This window comes from Metschnikowia bicuspidata (genome assembly GCF_001664035.1).
Source record: "Metschnikowia bicuspidata var. bicuspidata NRRL YB-4993 chromosome Unknown METBIscaffold_4, whole genome shotgun sequence".
NCBI lineage: Eukaryota > Fungi > Ascomycota > Pichiomycetes > Serinales > Metschnikowiaceae > Metschnikowia > Metschnikowia bicuspidata.
Genome location: NW_017387734.1, coordinates 325,671 through 348,261, shown reverse-complemented (window position 1 = coordinate 348,261; position 22,591 = coordinate 325,671). Strand labels below are relative to the sequence as shown.

At 45.8% G+C, this 22,591-nt stretch overlaps 9 protein-coding genes across 9 annotated transcripts; 5 read left to right on the top strand and 4 right to left on the bottom strand.

The window, feature by feature from the left end:
- Positions 1 to 213: 213 nt before the first annotated feature.
- On the bottom strand, positions 214 to 783 carry METBIDRAFT_32311 (uncharacterized protein; the record flags this gene model as incomplete). The annotated part of the gene is made up of 1 exon (XM_018856025.1): positions 214 to 783. Exon 1 carries the CDS (start codon positions 485 to 487, stop codon positions 215 to 217), a length of 273 nt encoding a protein of 90 aa, XP_018710818.1. The 5' UTR covers positions 488 to 783.
- A 735-nt stretch (positions 784 to 1,518) lies between these two features.
- METBIDRAFT_195825 (uncharacterized protein) lies at positions 1,519 to 2,550 on the top strand. Its single transcript, XM_018854872.1, has one exon. The coding sequence runs from the start codon at positions 1,580 to 1,582 to the stop codon at positions 2,369 to 2,371; it is 792 nt and encodes a 263-aa protein (XP_018710817.1). The 5' UTR covers positions 1,519 to 1,579; the 3' UTR covers positions 2,372 to 2,550.
- A 515-nt stretch (positions 2,551 to 3,065) lies between these two features.
- METBIDRAFT_12332 (uncharacterized protein) lies at positions 3,066 to 3,554 on the bottom strand (the record flags this gene model as incomplete). Its single annotated transcript, XM_018854213.1, has 1 exon — positions 3,066 to 3,554. The coding sequence occupies one exon, from the start codon at positions 3,552 to 3,554 to the stop codon at positions 3,066 to 3,068; it is 489 nt and encodes a 162-aa protein (XP_018710816.1).
- Positions 3,555 to 5,131: 1,577 nt separating this feature from the next.
- On the bottom strand, positions 5,132 to 6,052 carry METBIDRAFT_32310 (uncharacterized protein). The gene has a single exon (XM_018856024.1). It carries the CDS (start codon positions 5,827 to 5,829, stop codon positions 5,593 to 5,595), a length of 237 nt encoding a protein of 78 aa, XP_018710815.1. The 5' UTR covers positions 5,830 to 6,052; the 3' UTR covers positions 5,132 to 5,592.
- Positions 6,053 to 6,233: 181 nt separating this feature from the next.
- On the top strand, positions 6,234 to 8,230 carry DED81 (asparagine--tRNA ligase). The gene has a single exon (XM_018856023.1). It carries the CDS (start codon positions 6,260 to 6,262, stop codon positions 7,913 to 7,915), a length of 1,656 nt encoding a protein of 551 aa, XP_018710814.1. The 5' UTR covers positions 6,234 to 6,259; the 3' UTR covers positions 7,916 to 8,230.
- Positions 8,231 to 12,151: 3,921 nt separating this feature from the next.
- ARG4 (argininosuccinate lyase) lies at positions 12,152 to 13,543 on the top strand (the record flags this gene model as incomplete). Its single annotated transcript, XM_018857750.1, has 1 exon — positions 12,152 to 13,543. One exon carries the CDS (start codon positions 12,152 to 12,154, stop codon positions 13,541 to 13,543), a length of 1,392 nt encoding a protein of 463 aa, XP_018710813.1.
- Positions 13,544 to 15,614: 2,071 nt separating this feature from the next.
- Positions 15,615 to 17,681, top strand: METBIDRAFT_195810 (uncharacterized protein). The gene has a single exon (XM_018854871.1). It carries the CDS (start codon positions 15,715 to 15,717, stop codon positions 17,587 to 17,589), a length of 1,875 nt encoding a protein of 624 aa, XP_018710812.1. The 5' UTR covers positions 15,615 to 15,714; the 3' UTR covers positions 17,590 to 17,681.
- A 1-nt stretch (position 17,682) lies between these two features.
- Positions 17,683 to 19,819, top strand: ENP2 (ribosome biosynthesis protein). Its single transcript, XM_018854870.1, has one exon. The coding sequence runs from the start codon at positions 17,723 to 17,725 to the stop codon at positions 19,769 to 19,771; it is 2,049 nt and encodes a 682-aa protein (XP_018710811.1). The 5' UTR covers positions 17,683 to 17,722; the 3' UTR covers positions 19,772 to 19,819.
- A 47-nt stretch (positions 19,820 to 19,866) lies between these two features.
- On the bottom strand, positions 19,867 to 20,571 carry PNC1 (nicotinamidase; the record flags this gene model as incomplete). Its single annotated transcript, XM_018858927.1, has 1 exon — positions 19,867 to 20,571. One exon carries the CDS (start codon positions 20,569 to 20,571, stop codon positions 19,867 to 19,869), a length of 705 nt encoding a protein of 234 aa, XP_018710810.1.
- Between the last annotated feature and the right edge of the window lie 2,020 nt (positions 20,572 to 22,591).

Here is a 22,591-nt window from a genome sequence, read left to right as displayed (position 1 = left end):
AAAAATGTCTTGTCCTTCCTCGGGGATGTCTCAGCCCCACGCTCCTTTATAGTTCGGAACCCTTCTATACAGTAGGTGAGGTGTAACCCCTATCAGGAATGTTTAGACTCTTCGTCCTTCGTATTATACAGGATGCCAAGAATCTATAATCTTGTTCATGTCGTATCATAACAAAGATTTACCTGAAGAAACGTCAAGATGTCTCAAAGTAAACTTATTTGGTTTCTGTAGATCTCTTACGCCTAAGAAATTGCGTCATCTCATATTTCAAATCATTTTTGACTTCAATGGTTAGAGCCGTGAATAACGGAAGGAGACGGGCCGAGTTTCGATACTTGGTACGTAGCTGGAAGCTGTTTAAAGGTTTTTTGTTTTTCATAGTTATATAGCTTTGCTCCTTCAACCAGATGAATCTACTAAAACAATGTTTTGCAGCTGAATTTACAACGTTGACAACTTGTGAGAAGAAGTTGACAGCATCGGTCATCTTTTTAACAAAGAAGAGATGATGCACGGCATCAAACAAAAGGCGTGATTTGAAGGTTGTCACACTCTATGCTTAGAGCCTACATATCTTTGGATTGTAATAGAAATGGTAATAGGTTACAATATTTCAGAGGTTTTGTTCGCAATATTCATCTTGTCTTTTGTTCGAATACGTAGTGGACTCAGGTTCCAATAGACAATCTATGTTTCCTGCATGTTGTTAAGGCCGTGGCTGCTTCGGACCTAAAAAAGTATGACCCCTTTATCTCACTTTGAAAGAACATTTTTGCTCACCCTAGAATCAACTTCCTCTTAATATACCCAATTATTATTGTCGTAAGCAATTCAGACTCTGCGTAGTGTCTTCGTGTTATGCTACACACCAACAGACATAGATGCCGATCCGCGAATCGACAGCCTGATTTCGCAGCCATACTTTGTTAGGCCGCCGACTGCAAAAATGAATTTTCCCATATGAACGACGGTTCGCTCCTTTGTCTCCAAACACTCTTTTAATTCTCCATCTTTCACGAAAAAACGCTTCATCATGATTGCACAAGTGATATTTTGCTTCCAAATCATCCATTGCGTGTCGGAAATCACCGGGCTCTGCCTTATTGGTTATTTTCTTTTCGTGTTCCTCCTGACGCTTCCAGCTCAGCCTGAGTTTACTATCATGAACTCTGCAACACTCTGTGTTGGTAAAACTGGCCCAGTCCCGAATGAAATTGCGATATCGCGAGGTGAATCTGAGGAGATAACTGGAAATCTTGACTCTGGTTTCATCTCAGTTGAAAAGACCGCTTCTTCTGTTTCTTCTGCTGCTTCTGCTGGGTTTGCTGTTTCTGCTACCACTGGCTTAAGAATCACAAAAATCAGCAGCTTGTCCATCATTTCACCAGCTAGCGACGATAGCTTTTCTGGATTGTCCGACGGCGACACTGATGTATCTTCTGCAGTTTCTCTTATCCCAGACTGCAAGCTTGCCTCAGCTGATGCTCCTCGGGATTCAGGCCTAGTTGTGGAGACTGACAAGATTTGCCAAGCTCGAATCTGTCGGGTCGGACTCAACTCTCATGACAATGGGAGATTGATGGACACAACTGTAAACGTTGCTATGCTGCCTATTGCCAACCCAGATGAATCTGGGTGGCAAGTCCAAGGTAGAAAGCGTAGAAACTCTCGTACACGGACTGGGAAAAAGACAGATATGTGGATGCTGATTGGAATGACTTCTTCCGAGAAATGGTTTGCTCTTCGGTCAGAAAACGCTGTTCCCGAATCCGTGCTCTTCAATAACCCTTACCTGGTTTTGGCCGACATCGATGAAAACGACTATCAGGAACCACGCCCAAGCAGAACATATACGAAAGTTCCTGAAAAGCTCGAGCTTTCTTCTCTGGGAAACGTGATTTCTGGTTGCTCTCTGATTATGGTCTTGACTATGGACAGCTACGAGGTGCTGAACCTGAATGTAGTCACTAATATTATGGACAAGGCCCGGGAATCTGATGATGAAAAAGACCTTGGGATCTTCCATGAATCTACTCAGAATTTGACCAAGGACTTGCCCACAGATTTGGGCATGGGTTCAACTCTGGCCTCGAAGCAAGTCGGGACTATCGCTAAAATGCCTGATATTCCTGAAACTGATATTGATGATCATGGTTGGAAGGTACAGGGCAGAAAACACAGAAACTGTCGCAAAAGACCTCAGCCAACCGTCTCTGGAGCGGAATCATTAGCAACCCCACCGACTGATCCGAAATGCACTTTGGGGCCAAAGCCAGAAATGAAATCCCTTTATTCACAGAATCCTTACCTAGTTTTGGCTGAAATTGGCGATGATGAATTGCATGGGTCTCCACCAAGACGACGGGTATAAGTTCCTCTAGAAATAGGGAATAACATGGTAACAGATTCCCAGGCCCGCCATTGAGTCAATGGCTCGAACACTTATGGTATTTCCCAAAGAACAATACCCCACTGAAAAAACAAAAACGAAAAAAAAAATTGAAAAAAGACAAGAAAAAAAAAAGTATAGCCTCATTAGACAATAACCTTTGTTCACAAACAGACCAGTAAATTTGCCAAAACGCTCCGACGTTTGTAGTGGTGTCGATACCTAGCTCCTGGTGACTGATGGTGCCGTATAACCAAGGCATCGAGGAACACGGCAGCTGTATTTTCTCCCCTTATACGACGAAGTTGACTTTGGAGCAGAAAAGCAGACGTGATGTTCATTTCCTCAATGATCCTCAGCACCCAGATAAAACTCCTGCAATAAACATTACGATGCATTTGTTGAGCTCCATACATGAATACATATGCTGTCTTCGATTCAAAAAACTGCTCCCAAAAGACCCAAATCTAGAGTTTGACCTCGGGTCGATCCCACCGGAACGCCTTGTCCATATCTGTGCCTGAACATGGCCTTGACCCTGGCGCCAGCGCTGTTTTCGAGTTTGACCTCGGGGAACTCATTTCTGTGACTCGCCACAAATTCGGCCATATATGGTCGGTTTTTCTGCATCAGGCTCGGTTGTTTTCAACTACCCTACAGCTACCCCTTGGTGCCCCTAGACGCTTGAGACTACTCGAGCATTTCTGGCTCCTGGGCTCATTTTCAATGCCAGCGTTTGGCTGCTGTATTCGTCGAGGCGCATATACCTACTTGTGTGAGGTATACGAATACAAGCATATGTAGGAGCTTTAATTAGGGTTTGTGTTTGGGAGTTCACGGGACAGGGGTCATGTGTTTGAACAACAGTAAACGCATCATCGCGAGTGGCGTAGTAAGAGTGTTCCGCAGGAAAGGCAGCCTTTGCAAGAATCACTGCCGATAGAGCGAGGCCTGCGAACTGATTTGGGGGATCTGAGGCGGTAAGGCCGCATACGGCAACCCAAGGGTGTTGAGTGGCCAGGCTGTAAGCTTGGAAATGGGCCAGTAAATAGTAACTCGGTACACGAAAAGGTGCCACGGTAAGGGCGGACACTGCTCGAATATAGTGACCATTATTTCGGGGCAGAAGGCCACTGAACCCACTGGTTGTGAACGACCTCTGCATGGTGGGATATCTAGTCCTTCACATTAATCACCTCCGACTCAAACAAGATTAAGAATATTTATAGGTTTTTCTAACAGCTCCTCTACTTATATGATCATTACTAATAGTTGGACTTATTAGTCATATTCAATATGTACAGTTAGTTTATGATAGAATGCTTTGGATGAGTTTTGATCTACTTCCATTGAAAAATCCCGGAGGAATATTTCTCGGCTTCTCGATCTCTGGTCTCTTTGAGACATAATCCCGAGGCTCCTTGCAAGTTGGAATTATGGAAATTGCGGGTGGCAAGTGGCCACAGGTTTTTGCTTACTGACCAGACGTGCTCCGACGGCAGAATCTTCCACGGGGAAATCGATGGTTTCGTTCTTCTGATCTACTTAGTCCGCACCCGGACTTACGTTAGCCTACACCGTCTTTCTAAATCATTAAGTTCTTTTTTGATAACTCTTCTAAACTGGCGGGTGTAAGGTCCCTTGCACCAGCTTGACAGTGAGGGTCTATATGACTATATGTCCTTCCATTATTGTAGTCCAGATATCATTTTGAACAACTGATTGAGTATTCTCTCGACTTGCAGGGATCCTTTCGCGTAACCTCTAGATGAAGTAAAGAAAGATGGGATGAAACTCTTGTAGAGTTCTGCAGAAAGCAGTGCTCAAATAATAATACATTACCCCTCTGTCCCGTGAAGTCCCTAACAATTAGGGGGCACTTTTATATGTTACAAATGTTTCAAGCAAAGGAAGAGTACGGTCGTTTTCTTGTTCGTGTAGATTCGCATTAGATTTTTGGGCCCGAAAACCTTTGACATCCTAGATATCTTCTTTGAATTGTTGCTTTTGGGGATACCTGCTTCTGACTTAGCGGAGAGATGGCCGTCTTTCAGACATTTTAATGTGCACATAAAAGTTTCCAGCAGTGATTTTAACGGCAAACTACCCAATATAACGATAGTATATCATTTATGGACATATCTTTGCCGATGTCTCAGCAGCCCACTACAGCTTTCTGCGGGGGCCTCTAATTACATGTGTGTTCTCTATTTGCGGCCATGTCATCCTCATACTAATACCGCGTCCGATCTTTGGTTTTAGATCTTCTGTTTCGACATTGTTCTTGTGAATCTTTTCTTTGGCACGTTGTCCCCTTATCAGTCGGTTCCCTTTACATTGTTCTTTTTATTAATCTTTTCTTTTGTGGTTCGCTATTCTTACAAACTTCTGTTTTCACATTGTTCTCGTTATTACTCTTCGGTTTTACTTTGTCCTTCTTCAATCAACTCTTTCGACTTTGTCCTTCTTGTCAATCTTCTGGTTTCACAATGCCCTTCTTATTACTCTTCTCTTTCGTACATTCTATTTTCTAACAATATGCTGTGCACACATTGTGCATCTAATCGATCTTCTGTTTTTCTTCTTATCGATCTTCTGCTTTACATTTTGTCCTCCTTGTCAATTTTTCTTTTGTGATTTGTCGCTCTTTCACTGTTTATTCTGAGTAATCCTCTATTCTTATATTGCACTTCTCCTAAATTTCTCATTTCACATTGTTCTCTACAATTTTTTGTTTTCACATTGTCCTTCCTATTAAATCTTCGGTATTCACATTGCCCTCCTTTACCTTCTGTTTTCACTTGGTCTCATTTTTAATCTTCGGTCTTTCTCTTCTGTTTTCACTTGGTCTCTTTTTTAATCTTCGGCTTTCACATGTCCCTTCAATCAACCATGTCTTTCGCACATTTTCTTTTTTAATCATCGGTTTTCACATATCCTTTTTATTAACCATCTCTTTCGCACATTGCCCTTACAATCTACTGTTTCCTCGTTGCCCTTCCCCTAATCTTCTGTCTTCACCTGTCTTCCTTACCAACTTCTGTTTTGCAGATTGTCCTCCTTTGGATCTTCGTTCGTCACATGTCCTTCTTATTAATCATCTCTATCGCACATTACCATTCTTACAATCGTCTTTGACATTGTCCTTCTGATCAAACCTGATCTCACTTGCTATTGAGCTGCACCCCATAATCTCTTCCAGTTCAAAAGCCCTCTTTGCTTTTCCCAGGCTCAGGCCGCGGATCTGCCGAGACGGCGCCAATTTCCATGAACCCACGGAACTCGAAAATCGCTCGCGCTTCTGTTTTCGATTCCCCGCCCCAGACTTTATTGGTCTCGCTAATTTTCCCATGACTCTGCACCATGCACACTGTCGCTCCGGCGCTTATACAAACAGTGGCCTTTATTTTCTGATGGCCCAGATTCCAACCGCTTCTCATTATTCTCCCGCTTCCCGATACGGCCTTCTGCCTGGCCCTAGTTTGCAGTGACTCATGGCCATGGTTCCCATGTCTATTGCCACACCTGTCCAACCCGGATCGCACACACTGTCCCCAGCCTGGAAACGACCGAATCAAACAAGAAACAGATAACAAAAAAACAAAAAACAAGGATAACAAACAAGAAGCAACAAAAAACAAAAACAAAAACCAACAAAAACAAAAACAAAACCAACCAAAAAAAAACATAGAAAAAACATAAACAACAAAAAACAACAGGAAACAGGGCCCAGGACCGCAGCCGCAGCCCGGCCCCAGACGCCGCTCCTGCATCCACCGCCAGCGCGCGGGCTCAAAAAAAGTCACCTTCAACTCCCGCCAACCTCTCTACTTCCTCTTCTTTCCTCTCCATCAGCCTCAAAACACCGCCATGTCGCAAGTGTACGTCAACGAGGCCAGCGGCACGGACACCGCCGGCGCCGGCTCGCAGCAGCAGCCGTTCCAAACACCTGCATACGCTCTTTTCGCCAGTCCCGAGGCCCAGGTGCTCGTATACAAACAGAAGGAGGACTCCGCCGACTTTGAGTACGTGGAGATCTCGGCGTCCGCGCTCAAAAAAGCCAAGAAGGGCGCCGACGGCTTGCGCAAGAAGCAGGAGAAACAGGCCAAGCAGGAGGCCGAGATGCAGGCGCGCCAGGCGGACGCCGCCCGCCGGATGGCCGAGTTGGACTTGATCCAGATCGTCGAGGACGCGTCCTTGCCGTCCGCGGCCCAAATCAAGTTGCGCGCCACCGCAGACCACGTGGGCCGGCGCGTGGTCGTGCGCGGCTGGGTGCACCGGTTGCGGGTGCAGAAGGACGTGGCGTTCGTCACGTTGAGAGACGGCTCGGGCTTTCTCCAGGCGGTCTTGACCGGCGACTTGGCGCGCGCCCGCGTGACGCAGGAGTTGACGTTGGAGTCCACGGTGGCCATCAAGGGCGTGGTGGAGAAGTTGCCTGCGGGCAAGACCGCGCCCGGCGGCGTGGAGTTGCGTGCGGACTTCTACGAGGTGATCGGCTTGGCGCCACTGGGCGACGACGCCTTCACCAACAAGGTGCAGGAGAACGCCGACCCGGCGCTCTTGTTGGACCAGCGGCACTTGACCATGCGCGGCGAGACGTTGCTGGCCGTGTTCAAGGTGCGCGCGGTGTTGTTGGCGGCCATGCGCCGTTTCTTCAGCGACGAGGGCCTCACGGAGGTCACGCCGCCATGCATGGTGCAGACCCAGGTCGAGGGCGGCCTGACGTTGTTCAAGTTGGACTACTACGGCGAGCAGGCCTACTTGACGCAGTCGTCGCAGCTCTACTTGGAGACGTGCTTGCCCGCGTTGGGCGACGTGTTCTGCGTCCAGGAGTCCTTCCGCGCAGAGAAGTCGCACACGCGCAGGCACTTGTCCGAGTACACGCACGTGGAGAGCGAGTTGGCCTTTTTGACCTTCGACGAGATGTTGGACCACTTGGAGCGCCTCTTCACGTCCGTCGTCAAGTACGTGCTCGAGGACCCTGTTGCTGGGCCCTTGGTCAAGCAGTTGAACCCGTCCTTTGAGCCTCCCCGCACCCCGTTCAAGAGAATGGCCTACGTCGACGCCTTGGACTGGTTGAACGCCAACGGCATCCCCAACGAGGACGGCGAGCCCTTCAAGTTCGGCGACGACATCGCCGAGGCCGCCGAGCGCAAGATGACCGACACCTTGAACGTGCCCATATTGTTGACCCGCTTCCCTGTCGAGATCAAGTCCTTCTACATGAAGAAGTGTGCCGACGACCCCCGCGTCACCGAGTCCGTCGACGTGTTGATGCCCAACGTGGGCGAGGTCACCGGTGGCTCCATGAGAATCGACGACTACGACGAGTTGGTGGCCGCGCTCAAGAGAGAGAACTTGAGCTTGGACGACTATTACTGGTTCACCGACTTGCGCAAATACGGTACCTGCCCACATGGTGGCTACGGCTTGGGCACGGAGAGAATCTTGGCCTGGTTGTGTGACCGCTTCACTGTTAGAGACTGCTCTTTGTATCCTAGGTTCTCCGGCAGATGCAAGCCATAATTATGTGCCGCCTGTTTATAGACCATCCGATTAATGACTTTCCCGCCGCTTTCAAGTACGAGCTCATGGCTTGCGTAAGCGTTTTGAATGCTGGTGGTTTGACAGCGTATGTGCCATTTGCTTTCCAGCACTAGATCCGGCCCCCTTAAACAGTCTTGTCACGCGTATTGTATCCTTTTATTTAACCACAAAATTTCGACTTTGCGATTTGAAGATGGTGTACTGCCTCAATGATATTCTAAGGTTATTTTCTATATTCCTGAATTATTCACTACCGAGTCAGTTACCTAATGCTAGATGTGATTAAATACCGGCCTTTAGAGTTACCAAGGTAAATTGCTCTCTCGAAAAGTGATATTTACACACATACATTTTTTTCAAATCCAAGAACTTTAGATTTCCAATGATTTTATATGGTGCTTGTTCACGTGCAGTGTCACGTTTCTTGACCGCTCCTGGGGAAAGGACAACAAGTAGTTGAAAAAAGACACAATCATCCGAGGCTCTGGAAACTCGTATTTCCTCTCATTGGCATAATCTCTCACCCATTTCATATATTCAGAATAATGGCTCAGATCGAGACAGTGCCGTGAATTGGAAGATCCTACGATAACATTTCAATGCAAAAAGAATGTATTAACTTAGAAAGAAGACCACAAAACAAAGTCACAATACACCACCTATGTATTCTTAAAGTCGAGCCGCAAGATACGAGACCAGACGAAAAAGTTCGACAAACTGATTTATCCCATAGCAGAATTTCTGACGCGCTTTCATAGTCACAAAAAAAAAAACGCTTTAAAGCGAACTCATTTTTTTGCCATTATGTAGAAGCTGTATCCTGGGATTTTAATAGTTGCTTCAAAGCGGGTTTGACCTCTTCTTATGTATGTATAAGTGATTAAATATTGAGATTCCATCTTCCAGGACGCTGATGACATGAACACTGAAAAAGCGTGGTAAGTACTTTACCCATTAGAATTTATAGCTCCCGCAATTCTTTGCATAGCCCTCAACTCAAAAAATGATATATTATTCAAGCAAAAGTTGAAGTCTTGAAACTAAAAGCATAAATGAGCCAGTTCGTTTTCCACCTTGTGATAAAACATGTATCACCCTTTCAAATGTAAAACCTCCTATGCCACATAATCTTGAGATTCACAACTTCAGAATTTTGAAACTCAAGAGTAGACGTGACCAATACCAATTGAAACGTGTATAGTAATGATTGGGGTTGTTGTACTTAGTTGCTGCTCTATTTTCGTTGAATTTGATAATATTTCAGAAGTTTTGAATAGTGGCGCAATTGACTGTATAAACATGAAAAGTATGAAATTCAGATAAAGAAGCAATTAGTCGAAAAATCAAGATAATAAGAGAGTCACCGTTAAAGTTTGTAGCTAGTTATCATTTGAGAGGATAGACCTTTCGCCTTTTGAATTTTCAACTTCTCAGCACGAGAGTAAAGACGCTATCTCGTTTTATGTTCCTTCTTTTATCCTTTAACATTACATCATCATTTTGAAATTTCATTATTCTCGTGTTTAAACATGAATGACAATGGGATTTGAAATGGACGTTATTACTTCATCTTTCGCCATGTTTCCTCGAACTCTTGGTCGAAGCTAAAATGATGTTGCTGAGATACAAATGAAACAGTATTGTCGTGTAACACAATTTCACCTTACATTTGGAAGTAAGAATAATGAAATTGTACCAGCTTTTTTAATAACAAGTAGAATTGTGTGGTCTAAAGTTCTTTGAGGGGTTCAGTCTCTTGTGAAGTTTAGACTGCACCAAATAGAACAAGGATTTCTTGGGCTAGTCTGTAACAGCGCTAGTTTCAAGATCCATGTGGCATGCACATATTTGCTCTTTTTAATTTTTTTTTTTGGTGAACTTTATTGCGAATATGATTATAGTTTCTCAGCTGGCAGGCTTGTCAAACCCAGTTTCTGAAAATCAGCTTTACGTATGAAAAAAAAAATATGTTAATAAGATGCTTTGGATCAATTCTTGGTTTCGAAATCTTTGTCCTAGCTTTTTGGCGAGAAATTCTTATTTCCTTCCCTGGCGTTGTAACCCAACAAACATTTGAGTCAGTATCAGTCAGTAGAGCAATTTTTTTACAGTTATTTTGATTCCGTATCATTTCTGAGGTTTAAAACTTTTTTTACTCTTCAGCGTTGCAAGGTTTTTGAATTCTTGTAATTGTCAAGAGGTAAGTGAAATTTATTGAACAAAATGAAGCAATTCAGTCACCATCTCAGTTTCAGCTCCGCGGTGAGCACATATTCACGCTTTCATAGAAAGCATTGAAACAGATGGTTCAAGAGTATATTTAAACACAACTTGAGCTGGAAGATTCAAAATGAAAAGAAGATAGAAAGGGTGGTAGAGTCCGATTTTCTAAACGCAGTTGATGATTCTGAAGCAGAAGAGATTTGTATAATCATGACAACGTATTTTCGCAAAGGTCAACGTATCTCTGTGAATGATAAACTGAAAAATAAAACCTAATGATATCACTGTCTTTTGTTCTAAAAAACTCAATAACTGGATGGAAGTATCTTGTTATGGTGGCTGCGAGTTTTGTGCTCATCAATTATCTATGACGAGAGCGTGCAACAAAAGCTCAAAGATATGGGGGTGTTACCCGTATATCCTTATAAACAGTATTTTGCATGATGGTTGTGAAAAGTTTGCTTGTCAGACAAGCAAGAGCTCATTTGAGATAAACACCAAAGAAAAAAAGCTCTTTTTACTGTAGGAGTTTGTGGGATATTGTTCAACGACAAGGTAGCCACAATTTATACTGTTATTCTCTAGAGCCCCAGATGGCTTTTAAAGAATTGTCCGAGAGCTTTGAATTTTATGTTGTTGAAGCTTCAACTAAATATTGTTGCTCGGATCCCCACGATTCATGACAATCAGAAAGTTAGATCTGGTACAATCGTATACTCTGTAGCGTCCTATAAACCATCCCTCTATTTAGTCTAGAGTTGTTCCCCAACAACTAAAATAAACCGTCTCATATATTGGTTTTTCTTTAACTAGTACAAAGTTTTTGAAACACCAGTTCAAACTGATACAAAAACCATCACATACATGTATTTTCTCATATTCTGAAGTACTACCATATAAACTATTCCAGATATTGAGAAATGTTCCAGAGCTCCATACTTCTCCATCTATTTCTATACTTTTATTCAAGTCGCCATTCGCTAGTATATGATTCGTTCAAAGACATCATATTCGACTCTGATATGCTTTACACGTTGAGTTGGATATAATCGTATTTATAAACAGGACAGAGGCCCTTTATTGGCTGCTTTCAGATCGATTCTGCGGGGTGGCAAGGTCCTTTGTGTATATCACAGCCCATAAAAAAGCCTTCCTTATTGTGCCTATTCTAGTCAAAGTATATTCTGTCTCAATATACTGTACTCAATTATCTATTCCTTCTCGATTTTCAAAGCTGTTTACCCCATTCATTTCAGAGAAGCACCCTATTGCCTTTCTGATTTGATCTTTGACCTCTGGTCAACCTCTGGTCAAATTTGAAGTTCATTGTTTACGAGCTGACTCCTATATTCGTGAGTACAGATCAAATCAGTATAAATACTGGTCATTTAGTGGCCATAACTAGAACTGCACAGTCAAAAGAGTGCTTGGTGAAGATCTAGCCAGACGATTGGGATGCTAAGTGATCATTTCGAAAGCACGTGACAGACTCTTTATCATGCGGCATTGAAAAGTCTTCCAGCAGTATTTGGCCAAAACCCAGCTGTAGGCTTACCAGCTTTACTAGATCATTTACGTGGACCTACAATAGGGTGTTCACGATTGGCTTGGTTCATTACGGTGTGGTTACAGATTTTGGATCTACCCATAGTTTGTGAGACAATCAAGAACCCCAGCAGAACTCCAGAAAATCCCAGATTCAAACAGATTCCGCAACAACTGCTAAAATAAGAAAGAAACACCCAAGTCAATAGGCTCCCAGCGCGCGGATGGTCGGACGGCGCGCGGCGGCGGGGCCTGTCTGCAGTGCGTTCTGTGTCCCGCACGCCGCAAAGTCTTAGTCACCTTCCTATTCGGGCAGCCATCGGCGTAGCCGCGGTGAGTAATCTCCCAATTTTCACATATAAGTGCCGGCGCTTTCCCCGGCTCCTCCCTTGGCCCCTCCATATATTTCGGGAAACAAACAAAACACAAAACAAAAACAAAAACGGAATGTCTAAGCCAACGGAAAACAGATTGTGGGGCGGCCGGTTCACCGGCGCCTCGGACCCGTTGATGGACCTCTACAATGCCTCGCTTCCCTACGACAAAATCATGTACGACGCCGATTTGACCGGCACCAAGGTGTACACAGAAGGCTTGAGCAAGCTCGGCTTGATAACCGGTGAGGAATTGGCCGAAATCCACCGCGGCTTGGAGGTGATTCGCGGCGAGTGGAAAAACGGCGAGTTCGTCGAGAAGCCCGGGGACGAGGATATCCATACGGCCAACGAAAGGCGGTTGGGCGAGATCATCGGCAAGCACATTGCCGGGAAGGTGCACACGGGCCGTTCCAGAAACGACCAGGTGGCCACGGACATGAGGATTTATGTGCGCGAGACCTTGACGCAGTTGGTGGAGTTCTTGGGCAATTTCATCAAGACCATCTTGAAAAGAGCCGAGACGGAGATCGATGTCTTGATGCCCGGATACACGCATTTGCAGCGGGCGCAGCCCATCCGCTGGGCCCACTGGTTGAGCTCGTACGCCACGTACTTCACCGAGGACTACAAGCGATTGAAGCAGATTTTGGAGCGCGTCAACCAGTCGCCGTTGGGCGCCGGGGCTTTAGCCGGACATCCCTACGGCATGGACCGGGAGTTCTTGGCGGCCGGCTTGGGATTCGGCGGTGTGATTGGCAACTCGTTGGTGGCCGTCAGCGACCGTGACTTTGTGGTGGAGACGCTCTTCTGGTCGTCGTTGTTCATGAACCACATCTCGCGTTTTTCCGAGGACTTGATCATCTACTCGACGGCGGAGTTTGGCTTCGTGCAGTTGGCCGACGCGTACTCGACCGGGCTGTCGTTGATGCCGCAGAAAAAGAACCCGGACTCGCTCGAGTTGTTGCGGGGCAAGAGCGGCCGTGTTTTCGGCCTGCTTGCGGGGTTCTTGATGTCGTTGAAGTCCATCCCGTCCACGTACAACAAGGACATGCAGGAGGACAAGGAGCCGCTCTTCGACGCCATGACCACCGTGGAGCACTCGATCTTGATTGCCACGGGCGTTATCTCCACATTGAAGATCAATAAACACCGCATGCAGGGCGCCTTGACCATGGACATGTTGGCCACGGACTTGGCCGACTACTTGGTGAGGAAGGGCGTTCCGTTCAGAGAGACCCACCACATCTCGGGCGAGTGCGTGCGGAAGGCGGAGGAGGACAACTTGTCTGGAATCGACCAGTTGACGTACAGCCAGTTCCAGGCCATTGACGCGCGTTTCGACGAGGACGTGAAGGACGTGTTTGACTTTGAGGTCAGTGTGGAGAGGAGGACCGCTACGGGCGGGACTGCCCGAAGCGCAGTGCAGAAACAGCTTGCGTCCTTGGCGGCTCAGCTCGATTAGGCGGGTTTGGGATGCTGGGTTTGCTGCTGGGTGCTGATGTGCAAGCGAAATGCTGGAATCTACCGAATAAAGACCATGAATAGGAGACGATGGCGAGACCATGTCGCTAGTAGAGAATAGGATCACAGAACTTTTCAAGCTTGGCATCACAGAAATCATCCCTTTCAGTTCTCTCTCTAGACCTGGGTTCCGAGATGATCATGCTGTTGAAGTGGAAGCTGTTAGTGAGGAAACATCTTTCACGTTAGACGCAAGCGCCTGAGACACCAGACACACGAACCGCGTTGCAACGTGGCTAGCGTGGCCAAACTGGACAATCATCTGGATGATGGATTTGAAGATCTCAGCTGGTCTTTACCTCGGTTTTTGAATGCAAACAGTCAAAGGTTCAACATAGCATTTGACCCATTTCCGTGTTAGTGTTTCAAGATCCGGCTAGTCGTGCTTGAAAGGGTCATGAGATGCTTGAAGCTTAATCTTCCTCGGGTGTATCTTTACATACGATTGCACCGGCTCAACATATTTATACAGCCATACTCACGTTTCATGTTGGAATTGCTCAAGTGGAAAGAAAAGTATCACGATCATTCATAATCAGACATCAAGAACAAATGCAATCTCTTAATTATGATTTACGGGTCACTGATTGGTTGGTCATGTGCCGAGTATTCAAGAGGCTAAGTATGCCTTTCATTCTTTCTTAATACAAATTAGTCCGATATCATGAGGCATTAGATAGACAGTAGACAAATATGGGGATGCACAGGAGATATATAGAGCGTACGCAGATCCTTGTATCACTTGTTCTGGCAAAGACTTGGATTATTTGGCAATACAATACCACGAGAGAAGGTAAGCAGAAGATGGAGGGAAAGAAATGGGAGAACGAGAAATGGGAAGGCAAGAAAAGAGGAAAAAAGAATATACAGGAGGAAAAGATAATAAAAGAGGAGAAGAGAGGAGGAAACGGAGGAGAGAAGCAAAGACAGGAGAAAGGAGGAATAGAGACGATTTAAAGAAAAGCGTATGAGTTTCGGCCGCGCATTGCCGGCGTTCTATCTAAATCACCAGTGCACATGGTCTGACGGTATTTTATTAGGACTCCCCGAAATCTACAGACAAATAAACAGTCCGCGTCAATTCTGCAATTTGCCCGTTATCAACTGATCTACACTTTAGTATATTGTAAGATCATGACTTCGGGAGAAGCTATGAGAGTCTTGTGCTATATATGTCTGAAGTTCCCGCCGTAGAATACCGATGTTTGAATCACCTATTTCCGTGTTCTGTATTGTGGTTTCTTCAGGATTCTGTATCATCAATCTCTCATTATGAGATTTCCATGTTTATGTTTTCAGTCTTTTGCATATGAACGTTTATGGTTCTACCTCATAATTCCGCTGTTCATCATACATTCGCAGTATCATATCATAAATTAGCCGTGCCCATATACTTTCTAACCGTGTCCTGTCTCATACTTCCCCATTATTCTACGCTCCCATGAAATGGTCACAGTCACTCACAGTTTTATTTCAGTACTATGAATCTGCACCGTCGTAAGATCTCGAATCAGTGATTCACAGCTTGTCTTCATGCTCGTCCCAATTAATCATACCTAACGACTTGAGCACTACCACAGGCGCGAAGTGTGCGAAGTTCCACCAGAAATCCATCGCCGTTGTCCCCATATATACATATATACATATAATATATTAAATGTTAAATCACTTCTGCTAAATGCTTCCTGTCATTTGAGGCGGAAAACCACCAAAATCTCGCCTTCTCGAAACAAACTTCGCACTCACAAATATCGATTCCCTCTTTCTCTGCTAGTCTGGTCACATGACCTCTGCAAAAGTGTGTGGCGCGATCCATTCTCACAGTGGCTGCAAGTGGGACATTATCGGGTACCACGAACTGTTTTTTCTTCTTCTTTTCGACTTGACGTTTTTGCAGCCAACGCAGGCTCATCTATTTAAAGGGCCGGGCACCCACTTTCGGAACCGTCCTTCCACTCACTTTTTGTTTCGTTGTGTTGTCCTATAATTACTCACGTCGCAAGCTCATGCTCGTTTAATACCCCTCCAGCCTCTGATTTGACCTTCCAACCCACATAAATTAACATATATTTCACCGCCTCTCCTTATATAGCACGGCTACCACTTCAAGAAATGCAAGGCTCTGCCACCAATACAGAATCTCAACAGGCGCTTGTGATACACTATGAAGCCCTCCGAGTTTTAGCCGCTGAACTGAAGGTGTCTGAAACATGGATGCAGACGGCTTGTGAGACTACGTCAGAAATTGTCGAACTTCTCAGTTCAGAAAGAAATGAAAAAGACTCGCCAGCATTAGAATTGTTCGCAAAGCTCGTTTCCAAGTGCCCCGAACAACCTGTTCTCTTCCAGAAGTTTGCTCATGTGCTTTTGTTGCACTTCTACCATCCACAGTTGTTCTCAAAATTGTGGGATATTTTGGCTTCAAGGCCGCCAACCCCAACAGGCGAGCCTGCATTTCAAGTTCCCGAATGGTGGCCAGCATGCGGCGAGAATCAAAATTTGGATGTCTTCGCCAGTCCCTTTGAGTTTGGCTCCAATTTGGAAGAATTCGTCAAGGCGCATGCTCACGATGTCCACCTGATTCTTCACACAGCGGCGATGGTGTTGCCTCAGCTCCAGATGTTGACCAAAGAGCCCACTCCTTCCTGGAGCTGCTTTGCGTCATTGATATCTGTCATGCTGAAAAGCGTGGCCCATCGTGACTTAACATGCATTATAATCTGTCATGACGAGAACGCAATTGCTATGCTTCACCGCCTATCTCTACTGTCGGCATTGACTAGTGGACAGCGGTATGCAAAATTTATTTTGGAGCTATTGATGATCAGGCCACCAGTATTGAACCTGCTTTCTATGATATGTAAGTTGCCGGGCGCAAGACGCTTGCTTCAAATATATCCGCAGAGTCAGCTTGGAGCGTTTGAGGTGGCTGCGAAAACGCCGTTCCGCTTCATCGTCGACTTGCTCAATCACACCTCGGGCTCGTCGTGGTTCTCAAATGGAACTGTCATTAATTGCATCTCAATAAGCTCGCAAACTCTTGAGTGGTTGGGTGACAATGCTGATCTGACATCCATATACGAAGAATTCAACAAAGTTTCTGAAATCAATTCGCTCTTGAGTGTGTGCACGCAGTTTGGCTGCGTTACGGCACAATGTCTTTTGGGCTTTTACGGTGACAATATTTGCACATCAAAGCAATTCAGGGCGTTGAATGGCTTTTTGCGTTCTGCGTTACCGCCATTGGCGAAGCCAAACTACTTTTTTGCCGAGCAAAAACCTGCACCGTCAAATGAAACATTAGTAATGTTCTCGAAGTTGGACGAGTATGATGAGTTGCATCGAACCCTCTTGCGCATTCTCAAGTTTCTTAGTGTTATTTTTGCCCCAGAATTAACTGAAACAGCTACATTGGCTCCTGGCGAGGGGCTTTCTGAGAAAATATATATGCGCACGATACAGCCCATATACTCGTTCATGTTGCTCGCACTTAAATGCAACGAAAAGTTGGATCTGTCGAATTTGACGTCTCAATTTACAAACACGTTAATTTTCAAAATTATGGAACAGCTTCTTAGGAATGCAGAGTCGTCATTGGCATGGACCACTCTATTCAATCACGCTACTGAGACTAGCTATAGTGAGATCAGTACGCTGCGTATCTGGTTTAAGTTTCTCCAAACCTTGTGCACTGACTACAAGAATGATCGCCATAAGGAGTTGGTACGCGATGGATTTGACAAATTCTCAGCTACTTTTTTCCCGGATACGAAACCATCCAATATTTACAGCAGTCCGTACATGTCGTTGTCTCAGGCGACCTTTGGCGTCATCACGAAGAACGAGTACATGTTTCTTTATGATAATTTATCCAGGCGAAAAGGCGAACATGATGATACAACACAATCAAAAATGACGAGTCATTACAATATGGGAGGTAGACAACAGAGTGTTCATGTCGATAAATTTGGTAAAGATAGATCCTAATTTCACCGGGCGGGCTCTCAAGGGTGGCTAGCACGTGACTGCCCGCACCATCAAATACTATTTTTTTTTCCTTAGCAGCGCGACTTTAAGAGATGATCATCTCGAAACTTATTCCACTAAGCATTCAAGCACTATGGTCTTAAAGTCTACCTCTGCCGGAGATGTCTCCGTGTACCAGGTTGCTGGATCCAATCTTTCCAGATCGTTACCCGACTGGATCGCCAGAAAAAGAAAAAAGGAGTTAAGAAGAGATGCGGACTATATGAACAGAGTGGAATTGATTCAAGATTTTGAATTTAGTGAGGCGTCGAATAAAATAAGAGTCACGCCAGATGGGCAGTTTGCAATGGCAACTGGAACTTACAAGCCCCAAATACATGTCTATGACTTCTCCAACTTGTCTCTTAAGTTTGACAGACACACGGACAGCGAGAATGTCGACTTCCAGATTTTGTCCAACGACTGGACAAAGTCTATCCACTTACAAAACGACAGGACGATTGAGTTCCACACCAAAGGCGGTATTCACTACAAGTCCAGGATTCCAAAGTTCGGCCGGAGTCTAGCATACAACCCTACCAACTGTGATTTGCTCATTGGTGCATCGGGGAATGAAATATACAGACTAAATCTAGAGCAGGGCAGATTCCTCAATCCCTATGTATTAGAAACTGACGAGGGAGTCAACTCTGTGGACATAAATCCAGTCCATGGTCTTATGGCTGCAGGTTTGGAAGATGGAACTGTTGAGTTCTGGGACCCAAGAAGCAGACAGAGAGCTGCCAAGCTTTATGTCACAGATGCGGTGGGTGAACTGACACAAGTGACCACCACTACGTTCAGGAACGACGGTCTTAACTTTGCATGCGGAACCTCCAACGGTAAGGCCCTCATCTACGATCTCAGAACTTCGACGCCCTCCATCGTCAAAGACCAGGGCTACGGATTTGAGATCAAGAAAATCAGCTGGATCGATGAAAACAGCAGTGACTCGAACAAGATCATGACAGCAGATAAAAGAATCGCCAAAGTGTGGAGCCGATTGGATGGAAAACCTTTCACGTCGATGGAACCTAGTGTAGACATTAATGATGTTGCCTACGTTAAAGAGAGTGGAATGTTCCTCTTCGCCAATGAAGGTATGCCTATGCATGCCTACTATATTCCAAACCTTGGGCCTGCTCCAAAGTGGTGCTCTTTCTTAGATAGCATCACTGAGGAATTGGAGGAGAAGCCATCGGACACGGTCTACTCGAACTTCAGATTCATCACAAGAGACGAAGTCGAAAAGTTGAACTTGTCTCATTTGGTCGGCTCCAATGTGTTGCGTTCTTACATGCATGGTTTCTTTATCAACACTGAGTTGTACGACAAGGTGAACTTGATTGCCAATCCTAACTCGTACAGAGACCAGAGAGAAAGAGAGATCAGGAAGAAGATCGAAAAGGGGAGAGAGTCAAGAATCAGAACCACCGGGGCGGTCACAAAGTCCAAGATCAAGGTTAACAAGGACTTGGCCGAGAGATTGGAGAGTAAGTCAAGTGGCGATGTTGTCAATGATGACCGTTTTGCGGAGTTGTTCGAGAACCCCGAGTTTGCTGTCAACCAAGAGTCCTTCGAATACAAACAGCTCAACCCAGTCAAGTCTGTTAAGGGCATCACAAAAACCGAGCGTTCTCGTGGCTTGACTGCTGCGGAAGAGTCGGATGAGGAACGGTTGAATCCAAAGGACGACAAGGACAACTCTGAGTCCGAGGACGAGTCCGAGGGAGAGGACGAAGAGGCCACGGAGAGACAGAAACAGAAGGTGCAAAAGGAATTGGAGAAGATCCGGGAAAAGAAGAAGAAGCAAGAGGAGGCCAACCGCTTTATGAACGAATTCAAGGCCATCACGGAGAACGAGACCGAGGCCAAGAACAACGAGTCTTTGGGTAAGCAAGCGAAAAAGCTCCACAAGATCAGCAAACAAAAAGAGGCAGAGAAGCAGAACTCCAGAACACGTCATCATGGAAAGGGCGAGATGGAGCTCACTTTCAACCCCAAGAAGGCGCAGAAAGTCAAGTTCAGAGCCGACCAAGTCGACGACGACAGCGACGAGGAGACCGAGAAGAAAACCGGAAGAACCAAGCAGAGATTTTCCGGGCGTAGAAGTGCATCCAAGAACCAGTTCCGGGGAATGTGACAGGAGCTTTCATGATTATATTACAATAGAACACGGCGAGAATGAGCGCCATCTACTCAACCAGCACAGACGAAAAGCAAGCTTCCAGCGCCACTTTACTCGAACAACTCGCGAGGCAAATCCAGGGCGGAGTGCAACACAACCACTCCAGCGTCGGCATACAAGCCGTCGGTTTCGGTTTTCTTTTCGGGAAACACGGACCGCGATAAGTCGCTCACGACGTAAGTGGTAAAGCCACACTGGACAAAGTCAATGGCCGAGTGGAGCACGCAAAAGTCGTACGCCAAGCCTACAAGCACCACGTGGGAAATGCCGGCCTCTTTTAAGAGCGCCTCCAATTCCGTGTGGTGCGTTTTCCAGCAATCGCTGAGGCACAGGTAGTATTCCCGGTCCTTCAAATACCCTTTTTGCGTGTTGGCAATTAGCACTTCGTGTTGGAGATTGTGGAACGCTTTGTCAAACCGCGGCTCCAATGAGGCCCCGGGCGTGTTTTGGACACAGTGGTCGGGCCAGACGGTGAATTCTCTTGTTTCTACGAGCCCAGTGCTGGTTTTCTGTCCGAGAGGGTGGGGCAACTGGACTTGAGAATAAGGTTCTGCCTTGTGCTGGGAAGCAAACAGAATGTGGTCCTTAGGGTGCCAGTCGTGCGTAGCGGCGACAAAAGTCCAAGGGAATTTTGCCAAATCAAGCAATTCCACAATGCCATCGACGATGGAGCGCCCGTCTTCTACTGCAAGCGAGCCAGAGGGGGGAAGAAAATCTTCCTGGAGGTCGATCACCACCAAGGCTGATTTGACCATCATAAATTAACTGGTGTGGCTAGGAAAAAGAAGGGTTTGACTAGAAAGGCGGTATGGGGACGGACGACCGAGAATGCAGGAGATGGGTCGTGTGAAATGATACCGTCTACTAGGCAAGTCCAGGCAACAGGTCTGGGCGAGGGAGTTTGGTGCGTTTTCTATGTTCTAATTTATGAGCTCATAAACAATGGAGTGACTTTGTAATTTCTTGCTTAAATGTAATGTGCTGGACATGGGTGTACTTGTTGTATTTGCAATATTTGGAGGACGGACGTATGGCAGTTCGAGGGTGCGGCTGAAGTCTGAGGATGCGAGCGTCAGTGCTTGTTGGGACAATTATTGTTTTGGCAGAATGGATGACTGATCTTGAGGCTGCCAACTACGTATATGGTGGTGGGATGGTAGAGTGTAGAGGCCTGAGGCAGATGGAGCTAATGGTGAAATACGAAAGCAGTGCATGCTCGCACCGGGAACTGTTGTATTGTTGAAAATGAAGGCTGCTTATCGGCCTTGCTGAGCCTGTAGACATGCCAGCCTCGGGCCATGTCTAGGAGTATAAGATGAGAGCGTATGTCAGAATGGCAGTGACGGGGATGTAGGAGGATCTTAAGGGAGTTTTCGAAGAGGTGATGACATGCACCACTATTTTATTTAATGGAAATGCACAAATGCCGTTGCCACGGTATCGAGCACGTGGTGGTCCGTATGAGTCCACAAGTCCATGAGCCTAGTTTGCTGTTTTAGAGATCAAGGGCTCAAGAGTTTTGTGAAGATCTATGTTGTTGGAGTTTCATCTTGTTGAGTTTCATCTGTGCTGATTAATGCCGGGTGGGGTTAGATGATGTAGGTTGGGGCAGTGTATATAACCTTTTATAAAAAGTATAAATTTGATGACAATATGAACTTTTATAAACAAGTATAAATTTGATGACAATATAAACTTTAATATTTGATAACAATGGGCATGTTAAATTAATATTAAATATAAAATATTTCTAGGGCAGGGAGCGAAAGGTTCGGGACAAATTGGAGTCAGGTGGGTATTCATTCTGAAAGAGTTTCAGGCGGTCCAAAAAATATAAATCAGCATTCATCATCGGTCCCGTTACGTAGAGATACGATGGAACGTTCCCCATCTCAACCATCTGTTAGTTCACCTACTAGATCTACCTGCTTGCACCTTTCTCTTTCTCCTTGTCTCAGTCTCTCTTATTCTACTACATATGTTGTATAGTATCTCTTTGGCCTTTGAGCCTGCGATGGTTCTGGTTTCGGCCAGTCGACGTGGACTCAAAGAATCCTTCAGTCTTGTGCTGATGGTCGTCGGGGCAAGCAATGGAGGGTTTGGTGGATTTTTAGCTTCTGGCAAAAGATCTTCAAATGAAAGGTATCTCCTCTCCAACCCCCTTCAACGGCTCTGACCAAGTATCACACAATGATACCCATCAGAACAGGAAGAGAAATCTGTGGACTATTCCAGCTTCAATCCAACGAAGTTCAGTTTCTGTAGGTATCTACAATGCGCTCTGAGAATCATGGACCCAGTGCATTGCAACTTTCATCAACGGTCTTTGGATGATCCAGAGATGACGGTATCTCGATGAGATGCATGGGCCAGAAGTATCGCTAGGCGAGATGCATGGGCCAGAAGTCTCACGGGGCCTGTATGGGCCAGTATCCATGACGATGGGCGAGATGTATGGGCTGTATGGGCCAGTATCCATGAACGGGAGGGGATGATGGTCAATGCCCATGAGCCCAGAGAAGTCCATTGACTCCAACGAACGGAAACCAGGTATCTCCATGAACTCCGAGAGCACCCATCGACCCGACAAACCATGGCCATGACCGACAACACGGGTATCTCCAAGGCTGAGAAAAACGAACGGGCCAGAATCTCCACCCCCAGAAACCTCCCACCCAGAAAGCACAGATCTCCGTGACTCGCGTACAACCCACAGGCTCGGATGAAGCCCACTGGCTCGGATGAAGCCCACTGGCTCGGATGAAGCCCACTGGC

What these genes read in the sequence shown, in the direction of transcription:
- DED81 (XM_018856023.1), top strand. Translation starts at nt 6,260, where the DNA reads ATGTCGCAAGTGTACGTCAACGAGGCCAGCGGCACGGACACCGCCGGC.
- METBIDRAFT_195810 (XM_018854871.1), top strand. Translation starts at nt 15,715, where the DNA reads ATGCAAGGCTCTGCCACCAATACAGAATCTCAACAGGCGCTTGTGATA.
- METBIDRAFT_32310 (XM_018856024.1), bottom strand. Translation starts at nt 5,829, where the DNA reads ATGAGAAGCGGTTGGAATCTGGGCCATCAGAAAATAAAGGCCACTGTT.
- ENP2 (XM_018854870.1), top strand. Translation starts at nt 17,723, where the DNA reads ATGGTCTTAAAGTCTACCTCTGCCGGAGATGTCTCCGTGTACCAGGTT.
- METBIDRAFT_195825 (XM_018854872.1), top strand. Translation starts at nt 1,580, where the DNA reads ATGGACACAACTGTAAACGTTGCTATGCTGCCTATTGCCAACCCAGAT.